General features: G+C 39.8%; 1 protein-coding gene across 1 annotated transcript in view; it reads left to right on the top strand.

The window, feature by feature from the left end:
- The window catches only part of LOC131537378 (E3 ubiquitin-protein ligase rnf213-alpha-like), an 86,483-nt gene that overhangs the window by 16,083 nt on the left and 53,827 nt on the right, over positions 1 to 16,573 (top strand). Inside the window, 7 exon segments of the mRNA XM_058770749.1 lie at positions 2,047 to 2,306; positions 5,552 to 5,749; positions 5,937 to 6,129; positions 6,248 to 6,303; positions 12,595 to 12,733; positions 12,840 to 12,992; positions 13,090 to 13,188. Coding sequence (XP_058626732.1) covers positions 2,047 to 2,306; positions 5,552 to 5,749; positions 5,937 to 6,129; positions 6,248 to 6,303; positions 12,595 to 12,733; positions 12,840 to 12,992; positions 13,090 to 13,188 — 1,098 coding nt within the window.

The following is a 16,573-nucleotide window of genomic DNA, read 5'->3' as shown; positions in this document are numbered from 1 at the left end:
GTCATCACAGGCCTGTGGCGGGGGCTTGTAGTCTGTGATGGTCTGAATAGCTTGCCACAGGCTCCGTGTGTCACTGCTGTCTGTGAAGTGATTGTTGATTTTTTGAGCATATGACCGTTTTGCATTTTTGATGCTGCGGGACAGATTGGCTCTTGCTGTTTTGAGGGCTGCTTTATCTCCTGATCTGAATGCTTCATCTCTGGACTTTAGCAGCCCACGAACCTCTGCTGTCATCCATGGCATCTGGTTGGCGCGTGTGGTGATGGTCTTGGTGACTGTCACATCATCAGTGCACTTTTGGATGTAAGCAGTCACTGTTTCAGTGTACTCCTGCAGGTCTGTGTGGTTGTTGTAGGTGGCTGCCTCTTTGAACATGTTCCAGTCTGTGTCCTGGAAGCAGTCTTGCAGTGCTGAGGTGGCATTGTTTGGCCATACCTTGATCTGTTTGTGAACCGGTTTGGCCAGTTTCAGAAGTGGTCTGTATGCTGGGATTAGCATAACAGAGATGTGGTCCGAGTACCCGAGGTGGGGGCGGGGTTCAGCTTTGTATGCGCTCTTAACTGTTGTGTAAACAAAGTCCAGTGTGTTATTTCCCCTTGTTGCAAAGTTCACATGTTGGTAGAACTTTGGCAAAACTGTCTTTAAGTTTGCGTGGTTGAAGTCACCGGCTATGATGAAAAAGCCGTCGGGTTATTTGTTTGTTGTTCGCTGATGGCGCTGTACAGCTCATGAAGCGCATCCTTTGCGTTTGCGCACGGTGGGATGTATACGCGACAATAACAATGGCCGTGATCTCCGCGGCAGATAGAACGGTCGACACTTCACAAACATAAACTCCACCAGCGATGAACAATGTTTTGTCACTACCCCAGCATTGTTACACCATTCTTTGTTGACGACACACAAGCCACCGCCGCGAGTCTTACCAGACAGTGATGAATCTCTGTCCGCGGTAGCAAGTTAGTCCGTGCAGCTGAATGGCGGAGTCCGGGATGTTGTCGTTCAGCCATGTTTCAGTGAAAACAAACACACAACAATCCCTTGTCTCATGCTGTGTAGATCGACTGAGTTGAATTAAGTCCAGTTTGTTTTCCAGAGAGCGAACGCGTTTGAGAGCATGAGTGTTGGAAGAGCCGGTCTTGTGGGGTTTTCCTCAGCCTAGCTCGTATACCTCCGCGCTTACGCGCTTCCGTCCTCTCACACCGCTTGCGACGCCGCCTTGTGCGGGTAGCGACAGTAAGCGAGGCAGCGGTCTCGAGGTCCGGCTTCAGCAGTAAACAGAGGCCTCGTAGCTTCTCAGTAGCCGCCGGCGAGTTGGTCTTTGTATGCGTTGCCGATATCCAAAAGTCTTTGGCGAACATATATGAGTTTAGGAGTGATTTCCTTATGAACTAGCGGTAAATTTACACTATTTGGAGACGAACAGACGACATTAAAAGACAAAAAGCACCGTCTTTGGGACCTGGAGCAGCCGCTGCGTCTCATCGCGCCGCCATCTTGGATGTTCATTTCAAATAGCAGGATTTCAAGATATATGAAATATTTCGATCTATGATGATCATTAGTTCTCACGTGTTAAATTTGATTTTAAGAGCTTTGGTGAAGGTGGAGGATTTTCTGCAAATAACATTTTTGTGACACAGAGCTGTCATATGACTTTAGAAGACTTGGAATATAGCACACAAGCCCAATTGACTGCTTTTTCCCCTCTCATTTTGTCCTTTGTTTGAGGTTGAGTCTTGAGGTCTCAGTTCCTATAATGGCCAAAAACACTCTGCAATAATATTTTATTTACGCATTTGCAAATTTTATTCAATACTATTTGTTTTCCACAAAAGAACGAAGGTTTTACGAGATTGGATTGCCATGCCCATGAATGTGAATATCTGTAAAAGATAGAAATTTAGGATATATTAGGGGTAAAAATAGACTTTTTCACTTTTTGGTGAACAATGCATTTAAGATCACAAACTTAAAGACATTAACTAGCTTAAATGCACATGTCATTGTGTAATTTAGCATACTGTTTCAATTTCATCCTGTCAGGTGAGACAGCTTCTGAAGGGGTTCATGCTGAAGTGGGTGACTCCAGACCTACAGAAAGGCAACCAAGAAAAGAGTGCACTCATCAAGGAGCCACTGAATGCTGCTCTCATTATGCTTTACGTGTGGAGATGGTATAGTCTAGATTTAGATGGCGGAACTCTTTCTCGTCTCTGCACTGCCCTCTGCCTGCCAGAATTACCTGAGGAGGGGTTCCGGTCTTTCTGGACTGATACAACAGAATCATTTTCACTAATAAACACGTGAGTACTGTTATGTAATTAATAGTTTTGTGTGATACATTCTTTTCGGTTTCTTGTACAAAAATATCTAGGCTAATATGTTTCTCCATTCACCAGTCAGTGTGGCTGGTGTGTACAACGATCAATTTCCAATCCTGGTCACAGTGTTTGTATTCAGCCAACAGATGGCTTATTTTCTCTTCAACTGCATTAAAATGCTATAAAGTAGTTAATTTGACTTGTGTTTTATACTTGGCACCACAAATGGTTGCCTCAGTTCATAGCTCGTTGGTACTTTTGCTATTTTTGTTTGTTTGTGCTGTTTTAAATAACATTTTTCCGATCAGCTTCGGGGACGAACTCCTAGACATATTATTTATTTTTATTCTCTACCCTTTTCCTTAGTCTTACTTATTTAAATGTTCTTTCTGTTCCTATGTCATTATTTATTTATTTATATTTATTTATTTATTTATTTATTTATTTATTTATATATATATATATATATATATATATATATATATATATATATATATATATATATATATATATATATCAGAGGTTGCGTTAGACTTTAATATTATCCGTCATATTGACGGACAGGGTCGTAAAAAATCCGTCATAATCTATTATTACCCGTCATTTTAATTTTCGTATTTTAATTATAATAACCCATTTAATTGCTTTTATTTTTGTTCACGTTTTAATTTTTAATAATGAACCTAAAGGACGAGCATATTGGCATTTATTTATTTATGAAGAGAACAGAGACTGCATCAGTGACAGCGGAGGACACTTAAAACAACAAAATATGCTAGTGCTGGATAAAAAATAAAAATAAAACCGATTTCTCTGTTTTAATAGATTCTTATTTTTATGAACCAATATCGTTTCTTAACTCCCAATCGATGCTGTTTTCATTTGATGAATGCACAGTAACGTTAGACAATCGGCTAAACTTTGTGCGTTGTTACTTTTGATATGAAATGCAGTCTCTGGTTTAAAATTCTGTCCATTTTATTAGGAAATTCAAGCAATAAATACCGTTTTGACTTTAATGTGGCGTGATAGATCGCTGTAGACACCTCAGATCAAGCGATTCGCTTTACTATACTCGCCTGTGAGTATTTGAAGACATAGCAAAAGACCTTTATTTTTGTTCTGAAGAGGATTGCGCGCTCTGCTGCCTCACTGGAGCGCACTCGCCACCAACTGGACAGGGCTGGGAATTACAGTTATAAATTACAATAGATCACCCTCAGTGTGTGTAATCTGCCTAAGTGACGGGCGGCCTTCAGATTTTTCCGTCACTGCTAAAAAAATTCCGTCAATTACAGAGAATTTTCGGTTAACGCGACCTCTGATATATATATATATATATACACTGAATAAAATTATAAACGCAACACTTTTGTTTTTGCCCCCATTTTTCATGAGCTGAACTCAATGATCTAAGACTTTTTCTATGTACACAAAAGGACTATTTCTCTCAAATATTGTTCACAAATCTGTCTAAATCTGTGTTAGTGAGCACTTCTCCTTTGCCGAGATACTCCATCCACCTCACAGGTGTGGAATATCAAGATGCTGATTAGACAGCATGATTATTGCACAGGTGTGCCTTAGGCTGGCCACAATAAAAGGCCACTCTAAAATGTGCAGTTTTATCACACAGCACAATGCCACAGATGTTGCGAGTTTTGAGGGAGCGTGCAATTGGCATGCTGACTGCAGGAATGTCCACCAGAGCTGTTGCCCGTGAATTGAATGTTCATTTCTCTACCATAAGCCGTCTCCAAAGGCGTTTCATAGAATTTGGCATTACATCCAACCGGCCTCACAACCGCAGACCACGTGTAACCACACCAGCCCAGGACCTCCACATCCAGCATCTTCACCTCCAAGATCGTCTGAGACCAGCCACCCGGACAGCTGCTGCAACAACCGTCTCAGGGAAGCTCATCTGCATGCTCGTCATCCTCATCGGGTCTCGACCTGACTGCAGTTCGTCGTCGTAACCGACTTGAGTGGGCAAATGCTCACAATCGATGGCGTCTGGCACTTTGGAGAGGTTTGCTGATGTCAACGTTGTGAATCGAGTGGCCCATGGTGGCGGTGGGGTTATGGTATGGGCAGGCATATGTTATGGACAACGAACACAGTTGCATTTTATTGATGGCATTTTGAATGCACAGAGATACCGTGACGAGATCCTGAGGCCCATTGTTGTGCCATTCATCCACGACCATCACCTCATGTTGCAGCATGATAATGCACGGCCCCATGTTGCAAGGATCTGTACACAATTCCTGGAAGCTGAAAACATCCCAGTTCTTGCATGGCCAGCATACTCACCGGACATGTCACCCATTGAGCATGTTTGGGATGCTCTGGATTGGCGTATACGACAGCGTGTTCCAGTTCCTGCCAATATCCAGCAACTTCCCACAGCCATTGAAGAGGAGTGGACCAACATTCCACAGGCCACAATCAACAACCTGATCAACTCTATGCGAAGGAGATGTGTTGCACTGCGTGAGGCAAATAGTGGTCACACCAGATACTGACTGGTTTCCGGACGCCCCAATACAGTAAAACTGCACATTTTAGAGTGGCCTTTTATTGTGGCCAGCCTAAGGCACACCTGTGCAATAATCATGCTGTCTAATCAGCATCTTGATATGCCACACCTGTGAGGTGGATCGAGTATCTCGGCAAAGGAGAAGTGTTCACTAACACAGATTTAGACAGATTTGTTAACAATATTTGAGATAAATAGGTCTTTTGTGTACATAGAAAAGAGTTCAGCTCATGAAAAATATGGGCAAAAACAAAAGCGTTGCGTTTATAATTTTGTTCAGCGTGTGTGTGTGTGTGTGTGTGTGTGTACATATGTATGTACCAACAGCTCCTAAAAAAACACACACTAGAGTGCACACTAGATGAATAAAAGCTCATTCTGATTCTGATTCAAGTCCTCTGAATTCATATGCTAACTGTGTAATATAAGTCATTATTCACTGAAATTTTTAACTTGCACCTTAGCTTTAAACCCTCCAGTACAATCTCCCGCTTCAAATGTAAGTGCATCACTGTAAATGTTTTTACAAATTGGCAAAATCATTTTTTCTGATAATTGACAGAATTTTACAGGTGCATCCAACAAAGCTTGCATTAACACAGAATATTGGTTTAATGTGCAAAGAACAGAATAAAGTCCAGCTTTTTCGGAGAAGAGGTCTTGATAATTTTTATTTTCTCTTCAGCTTGTCTGACATGGCGGAGGCGCTGATCAACAGGGTGAGAGAAGAGAACGCGTCCAATTGGATCATCGTCATTCCACTGTTACACCTTCTCAAAGGCACTTCAAAACCATTTCAGCCCGTATTTGATCAAATCACACAATCAGAGCAGAGCTGGGCTGGCCTGCAGGGACTGAAATCAGCACATGTACAAGATCGAAGGTATTAAATAATAAAGGTATTAAATGGTTGTCCAAATGTTCTTCTGCGGTTTTAATTTTTTAATTTCCTGGTAGGTACCATTAAACATTTAAACCCACTTGGGCTTCATTTGAATCTAATATAAAAAATGGGGAGTCCTACATTTTTCTGGTTTATGACTTGTCATTGTTAAATCCCTGTATTTTAGGTTGATGCTGAATCTCATGAAGACACATAGACATTTGGTGGAGATAGACAGACTGCTGGCTCGGTCTTGGATGTATCTGATGACTGTAGATGAGTTGGTTAAATGCAGCTCCTACATCCAAGCAGAGCTCCTGGACATCCTGCTGATTTTCACCATGAAATGCCCCAAAGAAATATCAAACAGCGCTTCAACAGTGAGTGTCAAGCTATAAAAAAAACCAAAAAACATTTATGTGTAAATCAGAACAAATTGAATTGCCATGTAATACCACTTTGAAAAAGGAGTGATATGTTGTTATTATGTTGTTTCAGAGCATTTTGAAGATTATGGAACACATTCAGAGTAACTTGATCGAACAAAGATACAGGTAAAGTTCTAAAATTAAAGTTAAGCTAAAATTAAAATTAATAGTTAGAGCTGCACTATTAATCTTTAAAAGACTGCAATCTCAATTCAAACACCCACACAATCTTATTCCTGAATGATGATTTTATTTTTTTACTCCTGTTTGACATCATAAGCATCAGCAAAGCGTGAGCAGTGCATATTTTGATGCTGCCCATGTTAATGAATAAGAGGATTATCCTTCACACTTCTGATGTGACCTCTATCATGGATTAACGTGGGTAGTGCCAAAACATGCAAAAATATTTTAGGGACTTTGGTTAATCCTTGGAAGGTACGATGTTCATACCACAACATTCAAATCTGAGTTCGCTCTGCTGCAGATCCAGAGAGAGCAGCTGCCATGTATGTAAGGCGAGATGACTGTCATGGGGGGTTGAATTACAAAAGCTGTGCCTCTGCTTTTGTAATTCAAAAGCTGTGCCTCTGCTTTTGTAATTCAAAAGCTGTGCCTCTGCTTTTGTAATTCAAAAGCTGTGCCTCTGCTTTTGTAATTCAAAAGCTGTGCCTCTGCTTTTGTAATTCAAAAGCTGTGCCTCTGCTTTTGTAATTCAAAAGCTGTGCCTCTGCTTTTGTAATTCAAAAGCTGTGCCTCTGCTTTTGTAATTCAAAAGCTGTGCCTCTGCTTTTGTAATTCAAAAGCTGTGCCTCTGCTTTTGTAATTCAAAAGCTGTGCCTCTGCTTTTGTAATTCAAAAGCTGTGCCTCTGCTTTTGTAATTCAAAAGCTGTGCCTCTGCTTTTGTAATTCAAAAGCTGTGCCTCTGCTTTTGTAATTCAAAAGCTGTGCCTCTGCTTTTGTAATTCAAAAGCTGTGCCTCTGCTTTTGTAATTCAAAAGCTGTGCCTCTGCTTTTGTAATTCAAAAGCTGTGCCTCTAAATCAAATCAAATCACTTTTTGTCACATCACCAACAGCATGACGTGGTGAATGAAATTCTTGAGAGTGTGCTCCAGACAGTGTAGAATACAATTAACATACGTACAGACACTATCCATGTCAGACTCACAGACTTTTGTTGTGTTTTCTTTCCTCATGTGCCCGTGACCTAGTTTTCCCTCATGTCTGATTGTGTCATTCTGTTCACCTGTGTTTTATTAATTAGCCTTATTTGCTCACCCTACTTAATTTCAAGTCTGTTCATTCGACGTCCCTACGTGTGCTCCTGCCTGTCTGTCCTGGATTTACCCTTGTGTGGATTTATTAAAGACTATTTGCATTTACCTTCATCATCTTCTTCGTGCGTTTATCTCACCGTAGCGTGACAATATGTGCACAATATACATAATAAATACATGAAATGTACAGTTGTACATACATACAGCATGGATGAGCATTGGATTGGTAATTCGGTGATAGGAGATGATTATTGTATTAAAGTGCAGCGTATGCTACAGCAGAGTCCAGTATGTTGAACTGTGTTGTTAAAAGTTAAAGTGCAATGCAAGATATAGGATATAGTGGGGATATGCTGTGTAGGGTGTATTGTTCAGTAGCCTGATAAAAACTCTGTCTCAGTTGGCTAATATGGGATCAGATGTCTGCCTGACGGCAACAGTGAGAAGAGCAGTCTGTGATCCTCTGGGCTTTCCTCATACACTGCCTGGAAGGAAGCTCGCCTCCCACAATGTGACGGGCAGTTCACACGACTCTCTGTAGAGCTTTGCAGTTGCCAGCAGTGCTGTTTCCAAACTGCTTGAATGTTGGGGCTCATTCCAAACTTCCTCAGCCATCTCAGAAAGAAGAGGCGCTGATGTGCTACCTTCACCACTGCATCTGTGTACGCAGATCATGTGAGATCCTCAGTGATGTAAACACAGAGGAACTTAAAGCTGTTTACCCACTCCACAAGTGTCCCGTCGAATGTGATAGGGGTGTGTTCTCTGCTCTGTCTCCTGAAATCCACCACCAGCTGGTCTTGTTGATGTTTAGCGAGAGGTGGTTCTTCTGACACCATTTTGAGTGCGCACCTCCTCTCTGTAAGCCATCTCATCGTTGCAAGTGATCAGGCCTATCACCATTGTGTTATCAGCGAATTTGTCATCTGCCTGTCAAGAAGCACAGGATCCAGCTGCACAGAGATCTGTTCAGGCCCAGTGTCTGGACTTTGCCAGGCACTATGTTATTGAATGCTGAACTGTAGTCCACAAACAGCATTCTCACATAATTGTTCTTAATTTCCAGGTGGGAGAGAGCAGTGTGACGACAGCCTACTGTCAGTGTGAATAGTCGCTTATTCACAACATGGTTTAATTTTCTCAGTGTTACTTCTCAATAAGCAGCCTTTTGTTTAAGTTATTTGTGGGTGCTGCTGTGCAGTTATTGAGGAAATAGAGCAGAAGAGAGAGTGTGTGAATGTTAATTACTCATGTATGAGAGTGGCTATTTTATTGATAAAGTCACTTGCGAATAAATGTTTTGTGTGTGAGAGAGACAGAATGCACTGTCCACAGATCAGTGGTATTTCAAACTGTTTAATGCAAGGACCCGCAAATATATTAATCCCTTTCAGGCATGGTTTAACTAAGCACTCTCAAAAGCAAGCAAGAGCATCCTCAGTTGAAGCTGTGATTATTAAGATATTGGTGAAACAGATATGGCAAACTATCCAGTACGTAGGCTATTTGTGTTTGTGCTCTAAGAGAGCATAAAGGTTTCTATTTATGATGTTTTTACTGTGTTTAGTGTTGAATCCACTTCAACCAGTGCTATTTGTTCTTTGTGTTCTTAAGTAGGCTATCTTGGTGCCGAATTTTTTTTTTTTTTTTCTTTTTTTACTGATGGAGGAGCACTTCATGTGATTCAGTGAGAGAGCGGTCTGAATGAACGTGAATCGATTCGGACCATATTAAAAGATGTTTTGTCAGTTCAGAGAAATAACATGATTAAAAGAATGATTAATTATTAATGGCATGGGTGGTTCAGTCGACAGAAATACGGGACGCACATAATTGCTGAAATATTTGCAGGGCAAATGTTTCTCAGCTCATGGTGCATACAGCTGCAGGCACCACTGGTAGAATGGAATGAATGCATCACCATGTGTGTTAATGATGATGTGTTGAAAGTATTTTGGAGCTATTGTTTTGAAGTTGGCTTTGTTAAAGTCCCTGTTACAACAAACTCTGCATTGGGGTTTGTGATTTCCTGCTCGCTTATATTCCCATACAGTTTCTTGTGTGCCTGGTCTGTGTTGGATTGAGGGGGAATGTAAACAGCTGTGATTATGACCACTGTCAATTCCCTCAGTAGCCAAAATGTTCGACACAGTAGCGTGTGATATTCCAGATCTGGGGAGCAAAAGGATCTAATAAAGTATAGGTTCCTCTCATTACATCATGAGTTGTTGATAAATAAACAAACTCTTCTGCTTTTCCCCATGAGCTCTTACTTTCGTTCTGTCCATTGGTGCACAGAGAACCCACTAAGATTGATGGCTGAATCTGGAACCTCCGCAGACATCCAGGTTTCTGTGAGGCAGATAATGTAGCAGTCCCTTGTTTCTTGTTGATAGGAGATCCACCTGCAGTTCACAGAGTTTGTTGTCCAGTAACTGAACGTTAGCCAGCAGAATGGTAGGGAGATGTGGTCAGAGTGGACGGTGTCTGAGTCTGCCGGCTCTCTTTTCCGGCTGCGTTTCCGTGGTCACGGCCATGTGGCCCAGACAAAGAGCTCTGATGTAGGGTTGTGACTGTGAGGAAATGTTTCCACCGGTTAATTGACGTGTGACAACACCGGTAATACCGGTATCACTGTGGTGGGGGGTCGTTTGAGTTTTCCCTCTTTTCCTCGCTTTCCTTCGATTTTTTTTTTTTTTTTTAAATAGATTGTAAAAGCGCCGTGTGCATTTTACTTTCACTTTTAAATTTGCCGCAATTCGGCGTCAAGCAGTTGTTTGTTTTCCATTTGGGTTTTCCCACTTTCCCTCACTGTCCTTTGCTAAAATAGATTGTAAAAGCACCGTGCGCACTTTTACTTTCATTTTTAAATTAGCAGCAATTCGGAATCAATTGCTTGAATTCAATTCAAGCTATAACATATAGCCTATCTTTTATTAACAAAACGAATAAAAATACACCATGCTATATGCCTAATATAAAATAACAAATAACTTACAAATTTTGCATACACCTTGATGTAAAATAATGGGGAAAAAATCATAGTTTAAATAAAATAAAAATCAGCAAATACTGTGGAACCAAATAAATGAGAAACGAATGTTAAGAAAAACCTTGCAATATCACCTTAGATACATGGCAGGTCAACAGGCTTTTCAAAATCCAAAATATTTTTAAAACAGGCGCTTTTACATTTCATTTTGAAACTCTTCTGCCATCGTCTTGTCTGTCTCACCTCACTCTTCCCACATAGCAAATGTTTTCTGGCCCAGCTCCGGGCCACACAATCACTTTTCACTCGGCCCAAGTACCGCAAAGAATGACGGCCCTGAAGTGGCCCAGAACTGGATTAAAGACGAGGGCCACACATGGGCCATAACCGGCCCGAATCTCAGCCAGTAATCACCCTTAACTGGCCCTGAACTGGGCCAAAACATGTTTTATTGGTACCAATTCTCAGCCTTAGGTAAACCAGAATCCCCAAATCTGAGCCATACCTCAGTATTAATATTATATATATATCAGAATATTAATATTTGATATTATTGTATTGTGTATTACTATAATCACCATTATTCATTTTGTGAAATGTTTTGGTAATGTACGCACAAACTATGCCAATTAAACTGAATAGAAAATCAGCCTTAAAATCCACAGGTCATGTACTGTAACTGTGCAGTGTTTTATTTTTATAAAGAACAAATCAACCAATAAAGAGTGAGTGTATAAAGTATACAGTCTATAAGAGAAACGTAAAAGACAGACACGTGTAATCAAGAATTTATTGCAGAAATGTCAAAGAGCAGTACCACAGTTGTCCAAATGACGATACATGGCAGTCGCAGTCCTTTCTGGCAGGATATAATAGTTTAGTGCGAGGAGCAGGGCATAATTAAAGTTGTTAAATGCTGAAAACACTATCGATCCACTCCGTGAGTGCGCGCGTTTCTTATTCAAAACATGCATCACTGGAAACACGGCATGATGTAGCAATCTATGACGAAACCGGCGAGAGCCAATGAGCGTTTGATATCGCTGCCGCAAAACTTGTTGTAAAACTTCCTAACGGCAAATTTTTTAAATTGTTACTATAGCTACAGAGGAAGGAGATACATATTGCTGATGACTGGTTTGAATTTGTATCTGTTCCTCACACAAAGCATCACATGGATACCGAGGATTTTAATAAAAATAAAATACTTTTATGATCATTTTATTTAATGCTTGTGCATAACAGTATATTAATAAAATTATGTGCCCCATGGTAAACCAAATAGTACATGATAATGGTTAAATGATCTCTCTCTCTCGCTCTCTCTCTCTCTAAGGATTCTAAGATTATTACTGAGAATAATAATATAAAATATAATCAAATTATAATTAAGTTTAGTTTAATGCAGTTGACTGATTTGCTTAATTTTGAAATGATTCTGTTTTGACTTGTCATTTCAAAGATTAAATTTAAACAATACTACATTTCATTAAAATTTCTGTGATCATTTTATCATATTTTATTTATCTTGTTTTTCATGGGTCTCATAATATGCTGTCAGGTCACTGCCTGATCTGGGTCACAATCGGCCCTCATATTGTTTGCCGTGATCCACGCCGTGCCATCATTGCCACACATGGCCCAGCTCTGGCTGAATGGGTACATGCCATTGCCAACAGGAGGTCAGCAGTGCCAGCTTGAGGCCACATTTGGGCCAAGTCCATTTGCTATGTGGGTTCTTGTCAGCTCGACTCACTCTCCTCACGTGATAAATGAAATCTGATCTGTGACGCGCGACTGTCGTTCGTTCGGTGTGCTGCATTGAGCAGCCGCGTTCAGTTTTAATTGTAGTGTCTATTCTATAACTGAACTAAATGATTTTTATTACTATTAAAAAAATCAAAATGACGGTGAGTGACGGTGGGCAAGTGGCGTAACCGGTGTTGCAGCTTAACACCAGTATCACCGCCAACACCGTCTATCGCAGTATCTGTAAACAAAGCACCGGCATTCAAGAACTTAAAGTCTAGTTTGCAGTGCCCGATGGAGTCAATTTTTTAAAGCATAGCTATATGTTATAGCTAGATGAAAAATGCAATAACCCTATCAGTGTGCAATGGTTAACTGCCTTTCATTACTGTTGTAGGTGTCTGAATGAGGATTATGGCATTCAGTGCATACAAGCAGCTTACAAACTTCTAGAGAAGATCTGCAAAAAAGACAGGAAAACTGATATTCCTGTTGCTTGCATGAACCTTGTGGCCTCTGTATCAGACTTTGCCCAGGTATTCCATGCTGAAATAATCTTATCTTTGTCTTAAGTAACTGTTAAAACCACTACATGTTCAGAAGAAAATTGCTCAATTTATCTGACATTTGTTCATCCCTAAGACTACACAACAAACAGACTCTTTTTCTGAGAAGACTTATGAGTTACTCAGTGATGCCAAGCAAACTATCAGAGCATGGATTGGACAAACTTTCAGAGCCAAACTATTGAAAAAAAGCTATTTATCAACTGTCAGCTTCACTCCAGAGATTGAGGTAAGCGGAGCAATTATGTACATGCAAACTATCCAATGGTAGATTTATCTATATCTATATAGTTTATTATAATATTTGTGCTTGTTTTGCTTTACAGATGTGGAATAATATTATTACCATAGATTTCATAAGTAAGGACTTCACTAAAGAATGGAGAGAGACTTTCACACAGGACTTTGAGGGAAAATATCAACAGGTATTTATCATAAAATTCCATAGTGTGTGTGTCTAGTAGGATTGGGAGTAAAGTATTTTTACTGGTCCAGTATTTTTTATTTGTGTGTACTTTCTAACATATTAATAATCACACTGCATGGTTTTCGATTCAGTCAATGTTATACAATAGAATACTATATTAAAATACTCACAGTGTTCCTGCACCACTACTGAATCAGTCACAGCAGAAGATTGCTTTTCAGAATCAATTTTCACAGAAAAATTAAAATTTGCTGTTAATTTACTCACCCTCAGGCCATCCAAGACTTTTTTTCTGCAGTAGAACAGTAAAGAAGATTTTTTCGCTGAATCTGTGCTCCTTGGCAATTTATACAATGCACATCTGTGGCTGCCGGTTTTTGAGCATCAAAAAACATATACAGAGAAGTTCAAATCAATACCCGTGGTATCTGACAATACATTGAGGTCTTATGAAGCGAAACGATCGTTCTGTGCAAGAAACTGAACATAATTTACAACATTATCTTTAATCCACAGCCTGGACAAATGGTTCAGTGTGTTCACGACTGTTTGGAGCACAATTTTCCTCTGTAGCATAATGACGCACATACTCACACATAAGACAATTGAAATGAATAGAATGGTTTTACTCAAAACGCTCACTTTAAATCACCATTGAATTTCTCTGGTTTTGTATTAGGGCTGGGCGATATGAGCAAAAATTCTTATCTCTGTATTTTTTGGCTGATTTGCGGTATACGGTATATATCTCGGTATTTTGTATTTCGATTAAACAAATAGTGAATGTAAGCATGTAGGCATATATTATGTGCAAAAAGGGTTAAAATCACATTACATTCTAACATTGTGACATTGCAATCTAAAACAAAAATAATGCTTTTAAAGCAGAAGTTAAATTTACTAAACTAAAAATGAAAACAATAAAAAAGCACAGACTAATTGAGTAAAAAGGCTATTTTGATTACCCCATTACACTTTACAGTTAGTGCTATCATACAAATACACTTACTTGTAGGTTTAAAATTCTACATATGTCACATTTATTGTCCAACTACAAATATTTCAGCAAAATGTATATTTTAGTCAGAGTTATTGCGCTCTGTCTGTATGGTGCGCAAGCGCGCGGCGGCACTCGTTCTGAGTGAAATCTTTGAGGTTTAGTGGAGAATCGCAAAGCAAAAGCTCATGCACAATGGACTGCAAAATGGAAATATTTCCATGGCTTTCTAACATTTACAGATGGAGAATATACCTGTGAAATGTAAGTTATGCATTAAGGAAAACAGAACGTCTCAAACACATTAAACAGCGTCTGTCAGCGGCACACGCAGCCTTTCAGTCAGAGTCGCTTTAAATTGAAACGATAAACAATAGGCTAGTAAGTTATATCTTACCAGTTTTTTTAAAGCCCTTCATATAAAGCTTGTCACATGTTTAGAACAAATTGTATTATGCACTTTCTCCGCAGCAATTCAGTCTGTGTCCTCCCTAGATATTTTTTCAGATGCGCTCGTATCAAACTACTTATATCGATATTAACGGTATTGCTCCATACCATATCGCTTATTAAGAATATATCGATATATCGTACAAACTCGATATACCGCCCAGCCCTATTTTGTATACAGAACAGGACTTGAAAGTATAATGGAATTTCATCATCGGAAGAGACAGAGTGGATTATGAATATGTAATATGAGTGACACATGAACAACGAATGTGCTTCCTATGAGTCAGAACAGTGATCACGGTAGAGAGAAAACAGCCAGAGAGTGCTGGAAGCAGCTAATGCTCATCAGATTGCATTAATCATTGGAAAATGAATAGAACACACATGAGTTGATGCTGTTTGTTTACAAAGTAGAGTGAGAATGTGTGTGAGAACTGAGATAGATGGAGGAAGATTGGTTCCAGCATCCAGGATAAGCACAGGTAAGTATTATTTTGATTAACAATAAAACACTTGCGTTCTCACTGTTCATTGTAAACAAACAGCGTCAGCTCACGTGTGTTCTTGGTCATCTCTCTCAGTTTGCACACGAGTCTTCACTCCGTTGTAAACAAACAATGCATACGTAATTATGTGACAGAGGAAGATTGCGCTCCAGACAGTCACGAACGCACTGAGAACCATGTACCCAGGCTGTGGATTAAAGATAATGTTGTAAATTATGTTCAGTTTCTTGCACAGACCGATCGTTTCGCTTCATAAGACCTCAATGTATTGTCAGATACCGCGGGTATTGATTTGGGCTTCGCTGTATATGTTTTTTGATGCTCAAAAAATGACAGCCAGAGATGTGCATTGTATGAATTGCCAAGGAGCACAGTTTAAGCTAAAAATCTTCTTTACTGTTCTACTGCAGAAAAAAGGTCACCTACATCTTGGATGACCTGATGGTGAGTAAACTAACAGCAAATTTTCCTTTTTGGTTGAACTATCCCTTTACTCACCCCCTAGGCCATCCAAGATTTGGGTAACTTTTTTTCTTGAGTAGAATAGTAAAGATTATTTTTAGCTGAAACGGTGGTCCTTGGTGAATTATAAAATGCCACAGCTACTGTCACTTTGAGGATAAAAAAAAAAAACATATATCGGATGATCAAAACATAGAAGGAATAGAACACATCCAAAGCGTCACAGTCCCAAACCACTTCCTGGATTGACATTTCATTCAGTAATGTTAGGCAGTTTTGATTTATATGCTCTTTAATGTTTGATGATCACATTAGTTTTACATATGCGGTCGCTTGTTTCTGCTGCTACTTTTCCGTGTTTTGATCCAGATGTTTAGTACTCTTTCAGATATCTAATAGCACCTCCTACCGTACTACAGTAGAAACACTTAAGGCTGGAAAATTATCAATGGTGAGGGTCATGAACTGAGAAACCAAAATTCCCTTGATCTTTTGACATATAAGAGGTCATTGTACTATGAAAACATCCTGTAAGTTTCAGAACTCAAAACTTTCTCGTTAGTCTAAAAACAGCTTGAAGCCAATCTGCCAAAACGACAGCTTGTGGAATGTGCCACTCTATGATGTAATAGTGTGGCTAAACTCCGCCTCCACAGAAGAACACCTGCTTCTACATCACGGCCTGTTTAGCCCCGCCCATTGATTCTACATCACTGCCTGTTTAGCCCCGCCCACTGATTCTACATCACTGCCTGTTTAGCCCCGCCCACTGATTCTACATCACTGCCTGTTTAGCCTCACCCACCCATTCACGCATGTAGTGTAAATTTACACAGTGAGAGAGAGGCAAAGCAGGTCAGAAACCAAACAATAAAGATGCTCTGAAGACAACAAGACGCTGTTCAGTGCCAAGTTGTGTCTTTGCGTCACCTTCTTTCTGATCCCAACATTAGGAAAAAGTGGAT

Source organism: Onychostoma macrolepis, chromosome 03 (genome assembly GCF_012432095.1).
Source record: "Onychostoma macrolepis isolate SWU-2019 chromosome 03, ASM1243209v1, whole genome shotgun sequence".
NCBI classification, from domain to species: Eukaryota; Metazoa; Chordata; class Actinopteri; order Cypriniformes; family Cyprinidae; genus Onychostoma; species Onychostoma macrolepis.
Note: the sequence above shows the minus strand (reverse complement) of the source record. Positions and strands in the feature narration are given on the sequence as shown.